This window comes from Mustela erminea, chromosome 14, assembly GCF_009829155.1.
Source record: "Mustela erminea isolate mMusErm1 chromosome 14, mMusErm1.Pri, whole genome shotgun sequence".
In the NCBI taxonomy this organism is placed as follows: Eukaryota; Metazoa; Chordata; class Mammalia; order Carnivora; family Mustelidae; genus Mustela; species Mustela erminea.
Genome location: NC_045627.1, coordinates 64,341,386 through 64,362,957, shown reverse-complemented (window position 1 = coordinate 64,362,957; position 21,572 = coordinate 64,341,386). Strand labels below are relative to the sequence as shown.

The 21,572-nt window shown below is 45.2% G+C and overlaps 2 protein-coding genes across 3 annotated transcripts; one reads left to right on the top strand and one right to left on the bottom strand.

Annotated features, from left to right (window-relative positions):
- Positions 1-3,504: 3,504 nt before the first annotated feature.
- On the bottom strand, positions 3,505-15,026 carry HIF1AN (hypoxia inducible factor 1 subunit alpha inhibitor). Of its 2 annotated transcripts, none has more exons than XM_032313752.1 (9): positions 14,958-15,026; positions 12,336-12,557; positions 11,807-12,057; positions 8,666-8,814; positions 6,605-6,750; positions 5,682-5,788; positions 5,201-5,264; positions 4,854-4,964; positions 3,505-4,025 (listed from the first exon to the last, which is right to left on the bottom strand). In XM_032313752.1, the coding sequence occupies exons 1-9, from the start codon at positions 15,009-15,011 to the stop codon at positions 3,981-3,983; spliced, it is 1,149 nt and encodes a 382-aa protein (XP_032169643.1). In that variant the 5' UTR covers positions 15,012-15,026; the 3' UTR covers positions 3,505-3,980. The 2 variants fall into 2 exon arrangements, with proteins under 2 accessions (XP_032169643.1, XP_032169644.1); XM_032313753.1 differs by lacking the exon at positions 14,958-15,026 and adding an exon at positions 13,191-13,269.
- Positions 15,027-15,238: 212 nt separating this feature from the next.
- On the top strand, positions 15,239-19,861 carry NDUFB8 (NADH:ubiquinone oxidoreductase subunit B8). The gene is made up of 5 exons (XM_032313754.1): positions 15,239-15,377; positions 15,629-15,755; positions 17,044-17,143; positions 17,556-17,711; positions 19,678-19,861. The coding sequence occupies exons 1-5, from the start codon at positions 15,293-15,295 to the stop codon at positions 19,768-19,770; spliced, it is 561 nt and encodes a 186-aa protein (XP_032169645.1). The 5' UTR covers positions 15,239-15,292; the 3' UTR covers positions 19,771-19,861.
- Positions 19,862-21,572: the final 1,711 nt, after the last annotated feature.

Sequence of the window (21,572 nt, the reverse complement as noted above, 5' to 3'; positions counted from 1 at the left end):
ACTGAGGAACAAATACCACCAACTAGTGCAAATTAATATAGTCCCTGAAGTGTGAAGACAGAAGAATGCATAATAATGTGCCACAGAGACCCAGGAAAATCCAAGTTGGGACTCTCTACACCTTAAGACTCAGCCCACTTTAAGTTTTCTCATCACCTGTTCACATGCCCAGATGGGGTCCTCAGTGCCCCTTAGCTCCTGCACTGCGGCTGCAATGACTCGGGAAAACCAGCATTGCTGGGAGGCCTGGAAGGAAGAGTCCCTCCCAGGAGAGCCCAGGAACTCAGAGGATCCTGGGGGCAGAGCTTGCTCTCTACTGATCTTCCTCCTCTCAACAATCTCTCATCTTGTCCTCACAAGGTTCAAGATTCATGGCTTCACAACCTCTATTTTGTGTGGTTCCTCTTCAACTAAGAAGAAGGACCTAGAGGATAAAAACCAGGATTTCTCCACATCTTGCAGTGCTGGAATGTAACAGACACTTGTCACAGGTTGGGTACCTGGAGTGTTGATTAAAAGAACTTTTCCACGAACAGCAAATGCGTCAAAAATTTTCCATTGGTATTCTTTGCCCTGTCACTTGCATTTGACACCCATCTCTCTCTCTCTGATGTCCCACTCCTATACCCACCCTCCCGTATCTACCTCAGGCTGGGGAATGGGCCTACCCAGGCTTTGTAAAGAAACATCAGCTCAGCCCACATGTGGGAACAACGGAAGGGTATGTGGCTTGAGAGTCTCTGGTGGGGGCAGAAGGAGGTTTCCCCACACCGGACTGGCCCACTGATAAGGATCCTTCCCTTCTCTGTCTCCTAACAGATTCAGATTAATGATCGCTCATTCCTAATTGTCAAATTTCTTTTCCTTCATCCTGTGTCTAATCACCAGTGACAGAAACCATTACGCAAATGAGAGCAGACGACTTCCCCCAACTGTTCGCGTTGGTAAAAACCTTGTAATTTAGAGCTCTGATTTGTAGGGGAAGCTGGTCTCCCCCAGGCATCCTGGGCATCTGCTCAAATGATGCCCAGAACAGCCCTTCCTTCCTCCCCTGAACTCCAACTCCCCAACAAATATTTGACTTCACAAAAGAACAGTTTCCCATATACCTGCTGATGTAAAAACGGGAGCCTATAATATGGCTGACCTCCTTTCAGGTCCAAAGCCCCAGCTTCCCTTGGAGTGTGGCCTGCACGCTGCTGGTCAGCAGAGGAGTAAGCAACAGAGCAGGTATGTTTCCTTAGCCGCAAGTAGAATCCGAGCTTAAAAAGCCCTTACTTAGCCCTAAGGGAAGGGAGGAGACTAGCTCTCTTCCTTGGGGGAAAGGGAGGCAGCAGAACATCAATCGATGTTCTTAGTTATTATCTAGAACTGGATCTTCAATCTTAAAGGTACAAAAGCAAGCTGGGAGAAATTATGGTACCTATTAAAGGACAAATAATGCACTGGGATCTAGAACTCAGTTTCCCCACAACTCCTTCCAGCAGTCTTAACTCAGAACAAGGCTTCCTGACAGTTTTCACAAGAGGTCTTTAGCTGGAGCCCAAAAGAGCTTTTACCCTAAGCTGTAGCCTGTGCACCCTCTTGGGCAATGCCCAGTGTGGTGAGATCTGAGGACAGCCTGTAGGACAAGGTAGGCAGCAAGGCAGGAGAAACAAGTGTATGGTGGAAAAGGAGCAGCAGGGACTCCGTAGTCAAATTAATAGTAGGTTCAAATCCTGATTGCCACTCATCACTGAAACCCCTCTGAGCCCGTTTCTTTAGCTGTGAAATGGAAATACCTACCTTGCAGGATAGTGAGGAACAAAAGTGAGAGCACTAGGCAGAAACTGAGTATCTAATAATCAGGGTCACTACTGTATTACCCAAGGGTCAGCACCAATCCTGTAAAGGACCCTCCCCCCACACCCAGTTGCCTTAGGTCAGATCTGTGCCAGCCCAGCACCCAGCCAGGAGCAGCAGAGGGCCACATGCCTCCCTGCTGCACATCACCCACATCTCTGAAGACTGTAGGGGCACAGCAGACCTCCTAAAGAGAACAAAAATAATCTGCTATCTTTCAAAGTTTGCTTGGGCTGAAGTTTATCCTCTGTCTGCCTTGTTTTCTTTGCTGCACTCCTCTTTCCCAAGAGATGGAGGGATGGAGATCACTGCAATCACATTTTCCAGCATTGGCTATATTTGAAAGAACTACACTTGAGAAGGTACCGTGTTTGCACACCCACATTGCATCAGAGAACCCCAGAATGGGGTACTAAAAATAAACACCCTTATCCCAATACCCAAACAGGTGCACACATGCACACACATACATCCTCTCAGTCCATCAGTGCGCTGTAACTGTAACTGTAAACTGAGCTTTGGGGGTTAGAGCCACAGCTCAGAAGCTGACAGTAAACCTTTGGCAAAAAATAAAACAAAACAAACAAACAAAAAACCCCAGAGTTTTCCAACTCCTCTTTCCTTCCCGAGAGAAGTGGCATGGAGATGGGAGTAGAGGTGAGAAGACACAGGACTACAGGGCCACCATACTGCCCAATTCCAGCGGCCCCAGTTCCACTGAATCATGTGACCGATGGCCCTCTGGGGTGTGCAGTACCCAGCTCCAAGCTGCAGCCCTAAGAGGGGTTCCCACAAGTAACAATGAACAGAAAAAGAAATTCCACTTCTGTGCTCCATCATCAGCTGCCCTGACTTTCAAGGGTGTTTGTGGAACATTACTGAGGGGTCTGGCAGAGGCGCTGGCTTTAAGAGGCAAGGTTATATTTTTGTCCTTGCCCTGAGGTGGATGACAGGTGGCAAGCTGGCTGCCTAGGTTTGACCCCATTTCATTTACTTGGCCAGGAAGCTCCGCAGGAGTGGAGGACGTGGCCTGGGCAGGGAGGGTCACAGGACCTGGAGGCTCTCACCACTCAGCCTCAGGTAGGTTGCAGTGAGACCTGACCAGCGTCCGATGGCTAAAACTGAATTTAAAAGCTTTAGGCTAGGTCAGGCAGTACTTCCCTGGGGCTTACACTGTGTGTCCCACTGGACAAGGTTAAGCAGTGGAGAAACTCAGTAAGCCAAGAGGCAGGCCAGTGTGAACACGGACACAGATGCATGTGCGTGTGTGCACACATATCACACACACATCCACACAGAGGCTCATACCCCTAGAACCTAGAGAAGCCACTACTAAGAGAACTCCCCTGGTACTCAGCACAGGGAGCCGGAGCTGGTGCTGTTAAGAGAGAAGCTGTATGTGTCTGCAATTTGGAACTTAGGTATAATCATTGGCTCTCACGTCCCGAGGGTTTTTTTTAATGTATGGCTTGAGCTGAAAGGTCCAAGTTGGAACTCTGATTCTCTCATAGGAAGGCTATCTAGGCTCTCAGAGGCGAGTCCCCCTCTCACTCTTCCCATGAAGAGTCCCAGTAACCATTCCCACCCAGCCTAGAGCCTGACTGTGAAAACTGGAAGGAGGCAGATTGACCTGGTGGCCAGGAGTGCTCTGGCCCCGCAGCCCAGACATAGTGGGCATCCGTGACCATCTCCTCTCTCTCAGGCTGAGGCACTGAGGCTGCAGGAGACAGGCCCAAGAGCCAGCAGTGGCATCCTGACTCAGAAGGAGAAAGCAAGGAACAGATACACACGCGCGTGTGCATGCACACACACGCACACACATCCCAAGGGTGACAGACTGACGCACACAGACGTGATGACAACCAGAAGCTGGGACTCCACACACTGAATGCAGGCCTTAGTGGGGGCAGAGAGGGAAGATGCTGGGGCACAGAGGCAAGGGCAAGAAGTCCCTCCAAATGGGAGTGGAGCGCCAACCACCCTGCCTTGCCCCAAACACCTGCCTCCAGGGCCATGGCAGGAGTCCAGTCCATTAAGTGCAGCGTGCAATACTAGCGCTTGGAGTCTCCTGTCCTCATCAATGAAGCGGTGTGGACGGGCTAGCAGTCACCTGGCAGGAGGCCTCGACTCCTGGCAGGCTAGTTGTATCGACCCTTGATCATTGTGTTCAACAAGGGCCCCACCTGTGAAGAGACATGAGGAGCCAGTCAGAACTGTCTGTCCCCTGGCCCTGGAGCCAGACGTGGTATGTCTGGAAGCATTCTATGTCCAACCAAGGGCAGGGACAAGGCTTTTGTTCAATCCTGTAAACACACTAACCTACTCTCTTCCTGGAAAATATTCCACGACATGGCCCTCTCATCTGGGTCCCTCTTGTATGTTACCTTCTCTCTCACAATACCCTATAAAAAGCACCAAACTGACATAAGGTCAGAGGAGCCAATAATCCCCCCAAACCCAAGAGTGCCTACATGTTTCTTAAATGAGCTTTAAGAAGGTTAAATGCCTCTGTATCCTGAAATGGTCACCCGCAATTGGGGCTGGTGCCACTTTCCAATCCCACAGGTCCTCTGGATGCTGGGGCTATCCACGGGAAGAAGGCAAGAGCATTACAAATACCTCCCTTGGGTCCCCAGTGGGCCACTGGCACACCTGTGTGGGAAGCAGGTCTCAACATTACCTAGAGCAGCCTTGGCACAGCTGGGAGAGCGTGAGGAGATGCTTTACCGCTCACTTCCCATTCCAGAAGAATCCCCCCAGGGGTCCCCAGCTGGCACACAAGCCCCATGGGGAACATTACCACTAGCATGGAACAGATTATAATTGATCCACCAATCAAGCCCAACTCTCACCAGAAAACAAAGATTTTCTGAACACGCCCATAACCTCTATGGAGAGAAAGGACACCGGATACTGAAACAGAGCTATGGAGAATGTGACATCAATCCTGACTTTCCCTGGTCACTCTGCCCACTGGGCCACAGGAGTGCCACCTTGGGGTAGCCACATACCTCTTGTGGGTTCCCCAAGGCCTCTCCAAGCATCTTCTCAATGTTTCTCATTATGGCCACTTTCTGATGGGCTTTGAGAGGATATTCAATTCTCTTAGGGGTGGGGGCCCCCTGCAAAGGAAGCAGCAGCTGAGGAAATGCCTTTAGCAGCAGGCTTCAGTGTAACCCACCATTCTAGCACCTTTACCCCTTCTAAGAGACTCAGTTCAATCCCACCCCTCTTCATCTCTCCAAAGACCTGGGAATCAATTTCAGAGAGAGCCAACCTCCCCACCCTGCCCCCAAATTATTACACCTACCTCACCCCAATCCCATCTAGGGAGGAAAAAAAAAAACCCCATATTCACCTTATACCAGAAGTTCACAGTGATGGTAATCCCCCCATTTAGTAATGACTCTATGTGATGCCACCTGCAAGAAAATAAACATGCTCCTGTTTGCCACCAATATTCCTTAGAGAGAGAGAAAACTAGGTAAAGTCCGGCTACAGCAAATGACAAGCACATTATCTTTACATTCATCCTGCCAAACACCCTGGGACCAGAGGCAGTGGGTGTTCAGCTCAGTCCCCAACTACAGAAGAGCCAAGAACAGTTTCTTCAGCCTCAAACCTCTGGGATCTCTTTGGACCTGAGGAACTGTCATCTTGTCCTACAGACTGTGTTGTCATTTCTCCCATGTTCAGTATGGTCACATCTGGATATGCTGACCTTTCTGTAGATCACATAAAACCAATCCTGCCACAACTTGGAAGGGACACAAATACAGTTTTCCGGGGAATGGGAAAGAAAGCTCCCAAAAAGCCCCCAGTCCTAACCCCCTCCTCACCAGTACATTGGGATGTAAAGAACATCACCAGGGCCAACCACTGTTTCATAACCAACCACGTTCTGGAAATTGGGGAACCTCTCGTAGTCAGGATTGTCAAAGTCCACCTGAGAGGTTCAAGAGAAAGAAAAAAAAAAATCAGTCAATTGCCAAATCTTTATTAATATAAACTGCGATGTGCTAGTTTGGTAGTGATTCTTTAAAAAGATGGCTTTAAGAATAAAAGATGTGTTTAGAATTTACATCCGGCAGAAGACACCACACACGTTAAACATATACACTCTCTCAGAGAACGGTATAAGACAAGCCAGGCTTGAGGATTAAGTGTTAAAGAATACTGGGCCTCGGTACTCCTGAGGTCAGAAGCCAATCATCACAGCTCACAGGTCAGAAAACCTAGTCATGGCCTGCAGACATGAGAAATGAGGATGCACCCTTCAGCCAAATCTTCTGAAACTTTCTCCCACACACATATTCCTGTCAGCAAAAACTTCTACATGAAGTGGCTAGGCAGTTCTCTCAAGAAAGCAGAGGCCGCCCCTGGTTGGCCATAAAGTCAACCACATACTTCTTTTAGATCCAGGAAAGACAGTAAATGACATATGACAATTCTGTTCACCCTTCTCCTTATCAAAAAGTAGCAGCATCCATGACAACAGAAAGCAATTATTAAACCCAATGGAGACATACACATTCAAACAGGGTGACCAGAGTCCACCAGCATCAGTGATGGTCTGCCCTCCAGAATTACCTCGACAGAACTGTTTATCCTTATGAACATCTAAGGAGAACCACCACAAGGGCCTGGAATACGTGAGCTACACTGTGAAATTATCCTGAGTTTATCCACAAAGAAGGGGAAAGACATGCCAACCTTGGATCCCAAAGGAGTGCTACACCCTCCTCAGACCACACAAGCTCACCTGGCTCTGTCTGTCACATGGGTGATGAACAGGATATGGGTACAGGCACTCAAACTGATCCGGAGGGAATAAAATGCATCGCTTGTAGCCTTTTATCTGAGCAAAGAAGTTCTGCTGCTCATCATAGTGAGCAGGTGTCACATTTCCTGTAGGAGGAAAGACATTTTCTTATTCAGAGCGGTGGCTTGACTGCAGAGGCTAGAACACAAGGCCCAATGCTGGAGAGAAACCCAGCCTGCCCTCTCAGCTAAGGGTTTCTAATCAAAACTTCAAGCACAATTGGGGCGACTGCAATTACAACTCTCAGCAAATTATTAAACTTTCAGTGGGCAATAAGTTGTTCAAAAACCATCGCTAGCTAAGGGTTCACCATCAATCGGAGTAAAGCAAACTTTCATAAATGATGCTTCTGCCCTTACTGGAAACAATAGCACATCGAGATGATATTCACAAGTCTGGCAAAGTAATACACCATGCATACTTGTATGCGTCTTGACTATAGCAAGAATCAAAGGGTAAATAAAACAGGAGTAACAAACAACTGAAGTGACTGCTATCAACAATGCATGAGTAACCGTCTTTGATGGAGTTAATCAGTCACTTGAAGTTGTATGAATATGTACTTGCTTTGAGTAGCTCTTCTGGAGCTCAAAGATTCTCAACCTTTGTTCTCACTTCAACACATCTGTGGGATGCAATACTTCTTAGAGCAACACGGAGGCTGTTAATTGTCGTGGGGGCATGAGGAGAGCATATCAGATTCCTGTATTGCTGTATAATTTGAGTAAGGTGAATTATTTTAAATGCCAACTTGAACTGGTTCTGCACTAGTGTGTATTTGCTCCATCTACTCTTTGTAACTGGGACCTTATCTGTTGTTTATCCTTTGTACAATCCCTGAGAGCTGAGCGCCCTGTGCAGAGCACGGAGTTCAGAAAACATTCCCTGGCCTGCCTGAGTGTGCCAAGACAGTCGCTTTCGTAAATGTGGAGTCCATGTGCATCCTCAGAGGAGATCTGCTCTCTCATCTCTACCTGAGGGATCCGCTTCAGTGCACGCTACCAAAGGACAGGAAGGCAAAAGAAAAACTTAGAGCTAAGTAGGTCAGAACTAGCTCCTGGCAGGTTAATGAAGAGCTGGTTTCAAAGGGACAGGTTGGAGGTGCAATCCATAAGCTGCACTGCTAGAAATCTTTATGAATACTGGCAGCAAAGGATCCAAAACTGAAGAAAGAACAAAGGAGAGACTTCAGAACCCAGTGGTGAATGACAACAAATAACTACTCTGCTTCCTTGTTTAATCCAATTTATTCACCATTTACTAGGTACCTATTACGGGCCTGGGCCTGGGCTAGTGCCAGAAATAAAAACAAGAATGAGACAACGACCCTGGCCAGTAAGCAGCTCTACTTCTTTTGTACTGGAAGCCTCTTATTCCTTTGAACTGGAGTTCAAAGGCCTCTCCTCTCATTCTATTAGAAAAAGAATGAACATACTCACATATTTGCTTGTGTATACAAAAAATCCTCTAGCAGTATACACAAGCAACTAACATGTGGTACCTCCAAGGAGGGTTAGCGGGGGGCTGGGAAATAGAGGAGTGGAAGAGAGATTTATCATTACACACCTATTTATACCTTTTGAATTTAACTCCATAAATATATTAACATTCAAAAGATAAGGTTCAATTTATACTGAAAAAGTAAGCTTTCCTCTTCTACTGGAATAAAAAATCTTCTGAATACAAGCAGATCCAATAGATAAGGACAGTATTTCAGGAAGACCCCTCATATCTGAGTATACACGCTCATGCAGCAACTGAGGAAGGGAAAAGAGAACTAATTTTCTTTTCAAAGTGCGGGAAACTAGCCTAATCATTTTACATACATTATCTCTTTAATCTTCATAGTGATTTATAAGCTATTCCTTTCACAGAAGAGGAGACTGAGATTTTAAAAAGTGAGATGACTTGTTCAGAGTCATAAAGCAAACGAGTGAAGACAAGCTTGGAAATCAGGTTTGAATGACTCCAAGCTATGCTGCTTTCTGAAAGATTTCTTACCTTCCATGCCAATGAGCAGTAGGTTGGATGTCAGTTGTCCCCAGCCACGTTTTCCCTGTTGCTTATTAATCCAGTTCCAGTTAAAACCCAAGAAGTCCATGACGATCTTCCTGCCCACAGTGTCATTGAGTGTTTGCTGCAGATACAACCTATGTTTCCAGAGAATAAAATCCCATTAGTGCACATACACAGTCCCTTGGCATGGCCTCCCCACATCTGGAAATCCAAATCCACACCAGCACCTCCCACAGAGACCAGTTGCAGCCATGCAAGTGTCAACCAAGACAGATTCTCACAGAACTGAATTCTTGCCCGTCCTATGAGCTCTGTTCAACACCAAACTTGCTATTTTAAAGAAAAGATCCCCCCCCCTTTTTTTTAAACATAAACTCTATACCAAATGTGAGGTCTGAGGATCTAGATCAAGATCTTGATCAAGATCTAGACCAAGATCAAGAGTTGCATGCTCTACCAACTGAGCCAGGCAGGTGCCCCTAAAAGAAATTATTCTTAACCTTTTCTGGGTCACAGCATAAATCAAAGAATCCAAGGAATGTTTCCATAAAAATGTACATACACATGGAACTTTCATACAATTTCAGATTCCTCAACACTTATTCAGAGTCTAAAATGATTATTCAGCCTTTCTCTAGAAACTCTCAGAGCCTCAGACATCCCCTTTGGCCCTCAATGGCCTTTATGATAGATTGTATTACTGTTCACCAAGATCTAGTTTCCTCCCTGTGGGAGAGTTAATTCTCCTATATCCCTTTGAAGCCAAACTTCCTTATTCAACTTGCTTTAACCAATGATATGTCCACAAATATGACTTATGTTGCTGCCAAACTGCAATCTGAAGAAGCAGTACTCACTGCTACCACATCTCTCTCCCTCTGCTAATCAACTGCAAGGTTTCAGATGGTAGCTCCTGGGTCCCAAAATAAGGAAGATGACATAAGAGCAGAGCCTCCATGTGACGTTCAATAGACATGGATGGACATGTAGCACGACTGTTGTTGTTGTTATAAACCTTCATTGTTTCAAGTCACTGCCTCTGGCCTGAAACCTAGTTTATCTTAACTAATTCAGCCACCTTCCACAGCTGAAAGACTCATCAGGCTTTCTGTAGACCCAATCACGGAGGAACATCAGAAATTACCTAAGGGATTTGAAAACCCAGACACGTGCTCAAGTCCCATAAGGGACATCAATAAAAGGGCAAACATGAAGACAAAAAACAAAAGCAGTCCTGTTCTAGTCCCGAGAATGTTACCTCAAATGGCTCAAAAGTATCTCAGTGCCTAGAATCAGGATGTTTAAGGCAATATTAACTAGAAATCTTGGTAAGTTGTAAACACTAGCTACCTTTTGGGGGACAAAGAATCCTCAAGACTCAAACACAACCTTTCCTTAGAAATTATAAAATATATCATACAAAAATTTTGTCAAGTAACTTTAAAAGAGGCAGAACACTCACCAAACATGAATCCAAACAACTCCTATTACATCAGAACAGTAAATGGTCAAAAGAGCTCAAAGAGAAATTATAGAACTCCTTGAATCCTAACAATTCCAAAGTGGAATTGGTTGGTGGTAAAGTAAGCTGGTCAGGCAAAACTCGTGCATAGGAAAACATTTTCCTTGAATCACTCATAAAAACTACACTCATAACTTGTACTTAGTAAGGCAAACTCCTCTCCCTATAGGAGGTAAGAAACTTGAAGCGACTGAGGAACCAGGACTCAGGTGTCTCATCTCATGCTCCTTCCAGCACAAATGTTCATGCAATGGAATTACACTCCACCAGCACCATTTAAATTGACCCCTATCTCGCAACCCTGGGGATGTGTGGATGTGTGTACATACACATGTACATGCTATGTTCAATTTGAGGAAACTTAAGCAGAAGATGGCTTACACTAGTCTTTGTAAGACGTAAAGAACTAATCAATCACAGCTGTAACCCTGGAAACTCTTTTTGGTCAAAGTTCTAGCACTATGATAACCGCTAAGTGTCAGGAAGACATAAAAACACAAAAAAAGATATTTCAAATCCATTCATGCAGCCATAGACTGCTAACAGAGTCAGGAAAAGAACTGAGGCAGGAGACTAAAGGAAGCCCAGGGCTGGGCACCAAGTGTGAGATGGAGATGGTCATTCACCATAAAGTACTCAGTGAAAGCAATTCCCCAGAAGCAATGTTACAGTGTGGAACTGAATGCTGTCTGGGACCTACCGAGGAGGCTGGCCTCGCATATAAAGATGAAAGCACAGAAGAAGAATCACTTCTGAGTGCGTCTTGTGATTGCCATCTCTAGTATAATGTGCAACTCTGTTATCAACCGAATCTGATCTCCCTCATCTAGGGGACCCTGACACCCTTCAGCCAAGAATCACAACAATCTATAAAAATTTTTTAGCTTTAATTGTCCCGAGCCAGCCCAATATTTTAGAACACAGGGTACAAACTGGCAATCTCAGGCTAAATCCAATGACAGCTGGTTTTGTTTGGCACCCCACAGCTTTTTTAAAAATTTGAGTTAGCTGCCGAGGTAAAAAAAATTTTAAATAAAAATCCCAATTTCTGGGGCTCTTGGGTGGCTCAGTGGGTTAAAGTCTCTGCCTTCGGCTCAGGTCATGATCCCAGGGTTCTGGGATCGAGCCCCGAATCAGGCTCTCTGCTCTGCGGAGAGCATGCTTCCTCCTCTCTCTCTGTCTCCCCACCTACTTGTGATCCCTGTCTGTCAAATAAATAAATAAAATCTTAAAAAAAAAAAAAATCCTAATTTCTGGCTTCTCTTGAAAATGAAAATATCTGGCAACCCAGGGACCGCACTCCTAACTGGAAACAAGAATCAAGTAACGACTTCTCACTCCGAACATGGCACATGCTTTCAGCTTCATTGTCGTTTTCACCCAGACAACGTCTCTCATATTACTCACCTACTTAACCCTTCTAGGCAGCTGTGCCTGTCATTTTGTGAAGACAACAAAGAATGACAGAGTGACAATTCAAGTCTAATCATTCTCTCATCTCTCAAACTAGGGAGCTCACCCAACTCCTCCATATGCTCAAACAATTACAAGACAGGAAAAAGGATGCCCTAGATTCAATGGGAAGCCACAATCTGGGGACTTACCTCTCTTCCCCTCCTTGCTGCTGTATATCCTGCAGTTTCTCAACAAACTCGTGAAATTTCATTTCCTCCCTGTTGGACCTGGGCTTAAAGTTCTGGAAATTGGCCATCTTCTTCTCATCATAGTACAAGAACTTGTGGGTGCTGGCACTGTACACAGAGAAGTCTCCGTTGCCAATGTTCTCCTGCAGGTATTCGAGGTCCCATTTCAGAGCAGGATACACAAGATTTGTGTCTGTCAGCACCACAGGCTCCTAAATGAAAACAACAAGTGAAAAAAACAAATGAAGTCATCCCAAGAAGCCGGTGGATTCTTGTCCCATGACTCCAACCACTTCCCTACTTCTGAATACTTTCTCTTGTGAACAAGCACAAACTCCTTTAAGTTCCATTTCTCCTCGTCTCCCTCTCCACTCTCCCTTAGGCCCTAGTCCACAGCCCTGACCCCACTTGTATCCTCATTCGCCTTTGACCTCTCCTCTCAACCTGGACCCTTCCCCCCCTCCCCTTCAGACCGGGCCCCGCCTCCTACCTCATTCTCGATAAGCTCCTCCGCCCGGGGGTCGTTCTGACTCAGACGGGGGATGGGCCGAGTCGGAAAGCTATAACTACGCAGCTGGGACTCATCCCAGGCGAGGCCCGGAGCTTCGGCCTCTTCTCGGGGTTCTCCAGAGCCGGAGGCCACAGCCTCCGCCGCCGTCGCCGCCGCCATCTCCGTCGCTACAGCCGCCCCCACCGGAACCGGAAACTCCTCCTATTCCGGACAAAACACAACGGAAACCATAGAGATGCACGCGCGCGAGAGTGGTCCAGAGACACAAAGAACGCGGAACCGGGACGTGGGGGAGCGCCTCCTCATGGTGACCTACAGCTTTACACCCTAAGCTTGACCTGTGAAGTCCTGGGGCGCAGAGGTTAGACCCACTGATCACCTGGTTAACCAATACACCAAGTATTATTGCTGCGTCAGTGTGCTCAGGTCTACACAAGAAGCAGAGAAAGGAGGCCAGTTTAGCGGGGCATTAAACTGTACAGTCGTGGATGGGGAGAGAAGCAAACTCTTGACCTGCCTAAGAAATCAGAAGGAAAAGCAATTGTCAGACTGATGGATGTTGGGGAAAGGTTGCTCTGAAGGCCTAGACAAAAGATTTAATCCTTAGAATGGGAGAAAATATTTACAAAGTATATAGCTGATAAGTGACTTGTATCTAGATTATATAAAGAATTCTTACAACTAAACAATAGAAAACCAAACCAATTCAGATGAAAGACTTGAGTAGACAGTTCTCCAAAGAAGATACCATGGTCAATAAGCACATGAAAAGAGGTTCAACATCTTTAGTCATCAAGGTAATGCAAATCAAAACCACAATGAGATACCACTCACAGTCACGAGAATGCAGAAAAACTGGAAAGCTCGTATGCTGCTGGTGGGAATGTAAAATGGTGCAGCTTCTTTGAAAAAGTTTTATAGTTCTGCAGAAAGTTAAACATAGAGTTATCCTATGATCCAGCAATTCTTTCTCTTCTTCCTTTTTTCTTTTCTTTCTTTCTCTATCTTTCCTTTCCTTTCTCTTTTTTTTTTCCTCCCTTCCTCCCTCTTTTTTCTTTCTCTCTTTCTTTCTTGATCCAGCTATTCTACTGTTAGCAATATACTGAAGAGAATTGAAAACATACATCCACACAAAAAGTTGTGTAAGAATGTTCACAGCAACATTATTTATGATAGCCCCAAACTAGAAATAACTAATGTCCATCAACTGATGAGTTTATGAACAGAAAGTTGTATGTCAATATAATAGAATATTATTTCGTCATACAAAGGAATGAAAACTGACACATGCTACAACACGGACAAACCTTAAAAATGTTATGCTAAGATAAGTAAGTCGGACACAAAAGGTTACATATCGTATGAAACTGTTTATATGAAGTGTCCAGAATGGGCAAATCCATACAGACAGTAGATTAGTGATTGCCAGGGTCTAGGGGTAAGGGAAATACACTAATAGGGACGGGGGTTCTTTCAGGGGTAGTGAAAACTATTTAGAATTAGTGGAGATAATTACACAACTTTGTAAATATGCTAAAAATCACCTTATTGTATACTTTAAAGTGATGATTTTTATGGTATGTGAATTATATCTTGATAATAGTAAGTAAATTAGGCCAGCACTGTTTCTTAATCCAAATTAGATCAGGGCTTGCTATTGATCGAATGCAGATATTGTACAGTTATTTTTAACATGAACTAATGATGTTCATTTACAAGAGGGCAAGTTGTTGTGAGGTAGTCTTCCTCCAAATTTATTTATTTTTTTTAAAGATCTTGGAGATAACTTGGGGTTTTTTTGTTTGCTTGTTTTTTAAGATTTTATTTATTTATTTATTTATTTGTCAGAGAGAGAGAGAGCAAATGCAGGCAGAGGGGCAGGGAGAGGCAGAGAGAGAAGCCAACTTCCCACTGAGCAAGGAGCCCGATGTGGGACTTGATCCCAGGATCCTGGGATCATGACAGGAGCTGAAGGCAGCAGCTTAACTCACTGAGCCACCCAGGCATCCCTTCCTCCAAATTTATATGCCAAGTAGTATACATAATTTTTATTGGTCTAATATATATTTGAGAATGTCTGTAATAATAGATTCTGCACCAAAACAGTCATCACCCTAAAAGTCGCTGGAAATACGTGTACATTTATATTATGTAAATTATGCAAACGCTCTTTATGTAAAAATGAAAATAGATTCATATGTAAACCTGATAATATCCCCCATTCTTCTTTAAGCTAGTTTTGTTAACTGTGGTCCAGCTTGAAATCTTTACAAGTCCTCGCCAATCTGAGGCTTTAGCCAGTCTGGGAAGAGATGCTTTAGGTGCTAGGATTGATTTTACATTTGTTGAGTTGAGGTAACTGGGATATTCAAATATAAATATGGAGTAAAACTGAGAAGAGAATTTGGGGCGATTGGTGTGTTGCATCATTCCTCTACGTGAAGGAGATCAACCAATTTGCAAAACAAGAGCAAGAAAGACCAGGGGCTGAATTTGAAGAATGATCACGTTTGGGGATGAAAGGAGGAACTGCCAGTGAAAGAGAGGAAACAGACAAGCAGTCAAAGAAAGTAAGACAGGCTGGTTTGATTTGTACTGCACCTGCGGGAGGTAAGTTAGCTGTCCACCTGAGATGCTCCCGTTCTGTGTCCCCATTATCCTTGGAAGTATCTAAGTCAGCTGACGGAGAAAGGGATACGACAATATGAAATGTCAAAGTAGTCACCTGTTTGATTTTCTCTCCTTTCCACTTTCCCTCTCTGCCTCTATCCAGCCTCTCATGTTCCCTGCGGCTTCCCAAAGCGACTTAAGCCCCGCCCTTATGGGAGCCCAAAGACCTTCCTTCGCTCTCGGCTTCCCTCGTAGCGTTTGGCCCGGCTCAGCCGCCGTGCTAAGGCCTATGCGCATGTGCAGGGTCAACTGAGAGGAAGGTGAAGATGGCGGCGGCCAGGGCGCGGGTCCTGGGAGTCCGATGGCTGCAAAGGGCTACCCGGACCGTGGTGCCCTTGGGTGCACGGACAGGTCCGTGAGAACGGGCGAGGCTTGAATGCAGGGATGCCTGAGGTTTGGTGTGTCGAGAGTTGGGCATTGGGTATTGCGGGTACTGCGGTGGCCATGTCCGGCGACGGGGCGGAGGTAGTATACCCAGAAAAGGGGGTCAAGAATCTTACTGGTCCTTTGAAGCCCGGGCCGCCGCAGCCACCGCAGCTTGAAGCCTTCGGGGCGGCAGGAAGGACAGGGTCTTTCCTGACCCGCCCTTTTCTGCTCTCTAGCTTCGCACATTACGAAGGACATGCTCCCGGGACCCTATCCCAAAACCCCGGAAGAACGGGCCGCTGCCGCCAAGAAATATAATATGCGGGTAGAAGACTACGAACCATACCCTGATGATGGCATGGGGTGAGATGCAAAGTTTGCTTGCAGCTGGGTAGTGATGTGACATGGCCAGCTGGGTTGGGTGGCTCGACTCAGACCGTTTTCCCTGAACCTTTTCGTGACCCCTCAGAGTCAATGGTGTGAATGCCTTTCTCAGTGGAGGGAGGTGGGAGGTGATGGGTGAGCAGCTGCAGCCTAGAGGACTTCAATTTTCTCCTTGGCTCAGGCTGTTTCCTCAAATGAGGAAGCCGAGATTTTAATAGCTCCCTTGAGGACCCCTGAATAGCAGGAACTTTCCTTGGCTTCAACCAGAGTGCGAGGTTTCATTTAGATTGAGCATCTGCTGGGCTCAGGTGCTGTCATCCAGGCACGTGATCACGCTGGAGCTGGACTCCAGTCTTGAGAGCCTTATTTGTAGATAGGATACTCTGTGTTCGTGTATATATCTTTCTTTTAAAAAAAAAATTTCTTTGCTGTTAGGGCTGTGGAGTTGAAGTAACTGTCAAGCAGATTAAACAGCCAACTTCCCTACTCCAGTTGATGTTACCCATCCCCCCCCTTACATAACATCCTTGCAATTAATTATCTGAAGTGATTGCGGTCACCCTCGTTTTCTTTCCTAGGATCACTCTTTCAGTAGTGGTTTTAGCAGCTCCTATTCTTCTTCTTGTTTTCCAATCATTTTCTATGACACATGACTAGTTGTCATCATTTCCTATGTCTCTTTGTTGTGGACAATAGTAGCCTTGGTAGGAGTCTATAAAAGTTGAAACTGGATTTGTTGGGGGAAAACTCAGCTTATCAGGAAGTCCCATGAGGTGTTTGAAACATGGAGATGTATGTTAACTCGGTGGTTGGGGGGCACATTTGCTATGAAGAGAATGCTTTCCTAATCTGAACCCCTTTTGTTTGTATACCAATTAGCTAGATGACCTTGGGTTCAAACTAAACTTCAGTTTCATTTTCTGTCTAATGAGGGAATCTAAGTGATTGATTGCTAAATTCCCTTCCAGCTCTAACATTATAACATTGCATGACTGTTGTTGAAAGAAGGTAAGAAGAGCATGTATGTTATAATGTATGTTACAGTGTTTGAGAGTTTGACATGACCTTTGACTTACACTTTGGACTTCTGTGATTAGTTCTGTACTTAGTGACTATAAATTGAGATCTTAATTTGAAAGTGGGTTTCTCTGTCCTTAGGTGAGGCAGTTGTGTGACACTTGGTTGCTCATCTCTTAACATGAGGGTACTTTGAATTGCCTGAGTGATGCTGCTCAAAGCCCCTTCCAGAAGTTTTTCTGTCTCTCAGGTATGGCGACTACCCAAAGCTCCCTGACCACTCACAGCAGGAGAGGGATCCGTGGTATAACTGGGACCACTCAGACCTGAGGTTGAACTGGGGTGAACCGGTAAGAGATGCATATCTCATTTGACCTTTCTTCCTTCTCCCTAATATCTTCGTGAGGATTCTTTCTTTAGCTTAAATGGTATTTTGCCGTCTAAGCAACATTAAGGTTTTATGCCTAAGAAAGCAAGATCCGGTGATCCGAGGTCTGAGGGTCCATGTGTGGTTCACGGAATGAGACTTCTGTAAATAATCAGAGCTCTGTACTTTGAAAATTATGAACTGCCATGCAGTCTTTGGTCAGCAGAACCTAGGCTTAAGCCAGCACCTAGACCTCTGTAGTAGAGTAGCTCACACTTGATTTGCAGAATATTGCCATGGGGCAGTAGAGCACCTTTATCGAACCTTGTATCAGGCTCTGATCACCTTTTTGCAGGAAGAGCAGAATTTGACATTGAACTCTTTTTCTGCCTCAGATACACTGGGACCTTGACATGTATATCAGGAACCGTGTGGACACATCCCCCACGCCTGTTTCCTGGAATGTCATGTGTAAGCACCTCTTCGGCTTCGTGGCCTTCATGGTGTTCATGTTTTGGGTTGGGGAGACTTACCCCACCTACCAGCCTGTGGTGAGTATCTGAGAAGTGCTCTGGTAGGTACGTTTACTTAGTGCTGTTTCCTGAGGGAATGAAGTCTCTGGAGTAGGGATCCAGCAATACCACGCTTGGCTTCCTGTTAAGGCCTGTAGAAGGCCTCACCCATTGACCTGGCACAGGCCTCAGAGCACTGCTCCATGTCTACTTCTTGGGTCAGTCTGAGTGAGAAGAAACAGTTTAGGACTAGATGAGAAATGAGAACGTGTAAGTCAACTAGTCTTCTACAGTTGCCATTTGGGGACTTTACTTACCAATTATATTTTGGCAAGTGATCTTTCAAGGTAGAGTCAAGGAATCTGGAGCTGAAACCTTATTCTTTGCTGGAGGTGTGAAGGACACTAGGTCCTACGAGGTATGGAAGCAGTTGGTTTACTCTGAGCACAGACAGTTTTATCCTGGAGAGTGTAAAGGACGTGGAAAATATATTGTCTAGCTTTAAGGAAGTTTGATTTGGATAATAAGAAGATATAGATAAATGACACAACGAGCAACATTTGAATGGAGATACAAGAATGTGGTGGCAGTTTTATGTATGTAGTGAACCTGTGTACTAAGGGGTATGTGGTCCTGTTGAAAAGAAGGATCATGCTAGATACTAAAAATATGTATAGAATTTGGATGGTGGGCAGAAGCTGGAGGGAACATTTGGAGCAAGAGAAAATAGAATGAAGGAAGGAGAAGGAGAGTTAGTTAGCTGGAATGGAATAGAGACATACAATATTCCTAGATAACTAGCTATATCGGTTACCTAGAGAGCTGTAAAAATTCAGACTCCTGGTTCAGTAGCTCCATGGTGGGGTTCTAGCATCAGTATTTAACAAGTTCCCAGGTAATTTTCATGTTCTGGGAAATTAGGTGTGGAAATTGCCATGTTAAAAAAAAATACTGTGAGGTGAGTTGGTCATTTAGGTTGGGATGCTTTGACTGTGAAGTTAGGGATTTGGACTCAGAGTAAGACATTCATTCAAATATTTATGAAGACCAACTATATATCAAATACAGATTGTGCTGGGGGTTGGGGATCCAGTGATGACTGGGTCTGCCTCTAGGCAGAAGGGAACTATGTTGAGTTTTTGAACAGAAATGACATGATGAAGGTTAGGATTTTAGGATGATTAATCTGGGAGTCATCTACAGGGTAGATGGTACTGGAAGGAACTGAAAGCAGGAAGACTGTTGTGTTTTCAGTTGGCTGCTCAGTGCTACCTCTGCAGAGATAATCAGTGTCCTGATGGTAGCTGGCATGTCAGTGTGCACTGACACGAGCCTTCCTACCAAGCCCCAGGGGCTCCAGGCTGGAGAGTGCACACAGGGCTGGTGTGAGCACTAACTTCACTTCAGGAGAGCAAGAAACACAGTGTGGCTCTTCCGTTTTTCAGTTCTGTAAGCACATCACCCTTTTCTCCTCCCCTTAAGCTGTGTTCTCTGACAGCTGTTTGTTGGTAAAGCCAGCAGCCCCTAAAGCACGTCCCAGCCGTGTCTCCTCTGTGCTTTCCCCCACCGCTGCTCCTGCACGCCTCATTTGCTGGGCCACTTTAGTGGTGGAACCATTAGAGGCTGAGTGACTTAAAGGAGATTGAGTCTATCTAGACCCCAGGAGAGAGTGGGATGGATGGATGCATCGTCTCATTTAGAAAGCACTTACCCTCCCTCCCTCCCTCCTTTTCTCTCTCCTTTTCTCTCTCTCTCGCTCTCTCACACGCACACACTCTCACGCACGTGCACAGTGTAGGCACCACTTCTCTTACAATCTAGGCTTTCTCTCTGCCTTGGGCTGATTGGGGAAGAGGAGTGCAGTTCCTGCTGTTCCAGCCCAGCTGGGTCCGACCAAAGGCTACCTTGTACCCATTTGCCATGTGTGATTGTTAACTCAGAGTGGGGTGTAGCCAGGTATTGACTGGGATGTATGCTATCTTGCTGACCTGTGTTTTTTCCTTAGGGGCCAAAGCAGTATCCTTATAATAATCTGTACCTGGAACGAGGCGGCGATCCTGCCAAAGAGCCTGAGCCAGTGGTTCATTATGAGATCTGAGGTGGCTTCATCAACTTTGTGCCCCTGAACTGACTCCCTTAATGAAATCCCTAATAAAACTTAGTGCTTGGCATCTGTGCCTCATTTCTGCAGGAATAGCACTACCGTGAGGACCTCATCCTTTTCCTTTTTTTTTTTTTTTTTTTTGTCTGCAGTCCATTCCCAACCCCTACCCTCTCTGAGATTAGAAAGATAGGAGGTGGGGGGAGTTAAGCACAAGAAAATGATAATTTGATAATTTGTTAATTTTGCTGGGGCCATGAGGGTATTTGAGAGTTCAAGTTGTGCAGCAGGTGGTAAGGGAGCTCCTTTTCCCTTTTACAGGGTTGAAGAAGAAGGAAAATTGTTCCTCAGTTCCCAAGTTGGAACAAAAAGAATTTCCAATTAAAAAAAAAAAAACCTTTTTATAGTGGCTAGTTTTTTAAAAAATTATACTTCAACATGTTTCAAGTATACTCTAGGGTAAATAGTTGTTTTTGGACTCAACCTGGGGCTGTGACAGTCTCTAATTTGTTTTGTGTTGTAAGAGTGTGGCTTCCTTGAATCCACTTCTGAATCCTACATTTATGTATCCTGAATCCTACATTTATGAATTAGAGGACAGTTCAGTGAGTTATTCTGAACCTGTGCATGGCTTTTGCTCCTGTTTTTGAGGACTTATCTTAACGCTAAGTGAACCAACTCATTTTCTTTTTGTCCTTTGTCCCTTTGGGGACTTTTTTTTTTAAGATTTTTTAATTTATTTGACAGACAGATCACAAGTAGGCAGAGAGGCAGGCAGAGAGAGAGAGGAGGAGGCAGGCTCCCTGCTGAACAGAAAGCCCTATGCCGGGCTCAATCCCAGGACTCTGGGATCATGACCTGAACGGAAGGTAGAGGCTTTAACCCACTGAGCCATCCAGGGGCCCGCCCTTTGGGGACATTTTCTTAAAGTAACAGTCATGCTGCCTGAAAACCTGTCCCATAAAAAAAGCACACATTCAGTATGACCTATGGAAGCAGGACCATCCAAGTTTGTTTTTGTTCAGGCACTGAAAGGGACTTTTTTATGAGATCGGGGGTGGGTACTAATACCAAAATGCCTCTACTTCAGTGTCTCCACTTGCTTTTCATCTGTCTTCATTTTCTGTCCTCAGTCACATTTGATAATATATTTAACAAACAGACATCTGTGTACCTAATATATATAATACTGTGTGATTTTATATATATATATATAAAATCAGACACTGATAGGTTCTGGGGATATAAAATTGGACAGGACAAAAAGCCTTTAAGTACTTACGTAGAAGCTGAAACTGGCAGTTAACAAAATAAAGTGAAAGAATTAAGAGATGTGTAAACAGAGAAGAGTGTATTTTTATTTTTTTTTTTTTTGTCAGAGACAGCACAGGCATGGGGAGTGGAAGGCAGAGGGAGAAGCAGGCTACCCGCTAAGCAAGGAGACCGATGTGGGACTCGATCCCAGGACCCTGGGATCATGACCTAAGCCGAAGGCAGAAGCTTTAAGCCACTGAGCCACTCAGGCGCCCCAAGAATCTTAAGGAAGTTCTACACCCAGTGTGGAGCCAGACAAGGGGTTCTATCTCACATCCTGAGATCATGACCTGAGCCAAAATCAAGGGTTGAAGGCTTAACTGAGCCACCCAGGAACGCCTGTACTTTTCATTTTTTAAATCCTGTCCTGCTTGGAATTGCCTTATACTTTTGGTCCAGATTTCTTCCAGAGCGCTCCCATCAGTGACATTTCTGCCTCATTCCCTAATTTGAGGTATATTCTAAGATTCCATTTTCCACCCTGT

Bases quoted from the DNA above. Each gene is read 5' to 3' on its own strand.
- NDUFB8 (XM_032313754.1), top strand. From the start codon at position 15,293: ATGGCGGCGGCCAGGGCGCGGGTCCTGGGAGTCCGATGGCTGCAAAGG. The intron at 15,378-15,628 runs GTCCGTGAGAAC...TCTGCTCTCTAG, and splicing joins GCCCTTGGGTGCACGGACAG to CTTCGCACATTACGAAGGAC. The intron at 17,712-19,677 runs GTGAGTATCTGA...TTTTTTCCTTAG, and splicing joins ACCCCACCTACCAGCCTGTG to GGGCCAAAGCAGTATCCTTA.
- HIF1AN (XM_032313752.1), bottom strand. From the start codon at position 15,011: ATGGGGACACAGAACGGGAGCATCTCAGGTGGACAGCTAACTTACCTC. The intron at 12,558-14,957 runs GTGCAGTACAAA...TGTCCGGAATAG, and splicing joins AGCTAACTTACCTCCCGCAG to GAGGAGTTTCCGGTTCCGGT. The intron at 12,058-12,335 runs GTAGGAGGCGGG...GTTTTCATTTAG, and splicing joins AGGAGCTTATCGAGAATGAG to GAGCCTGTGGTGCTGACAGA.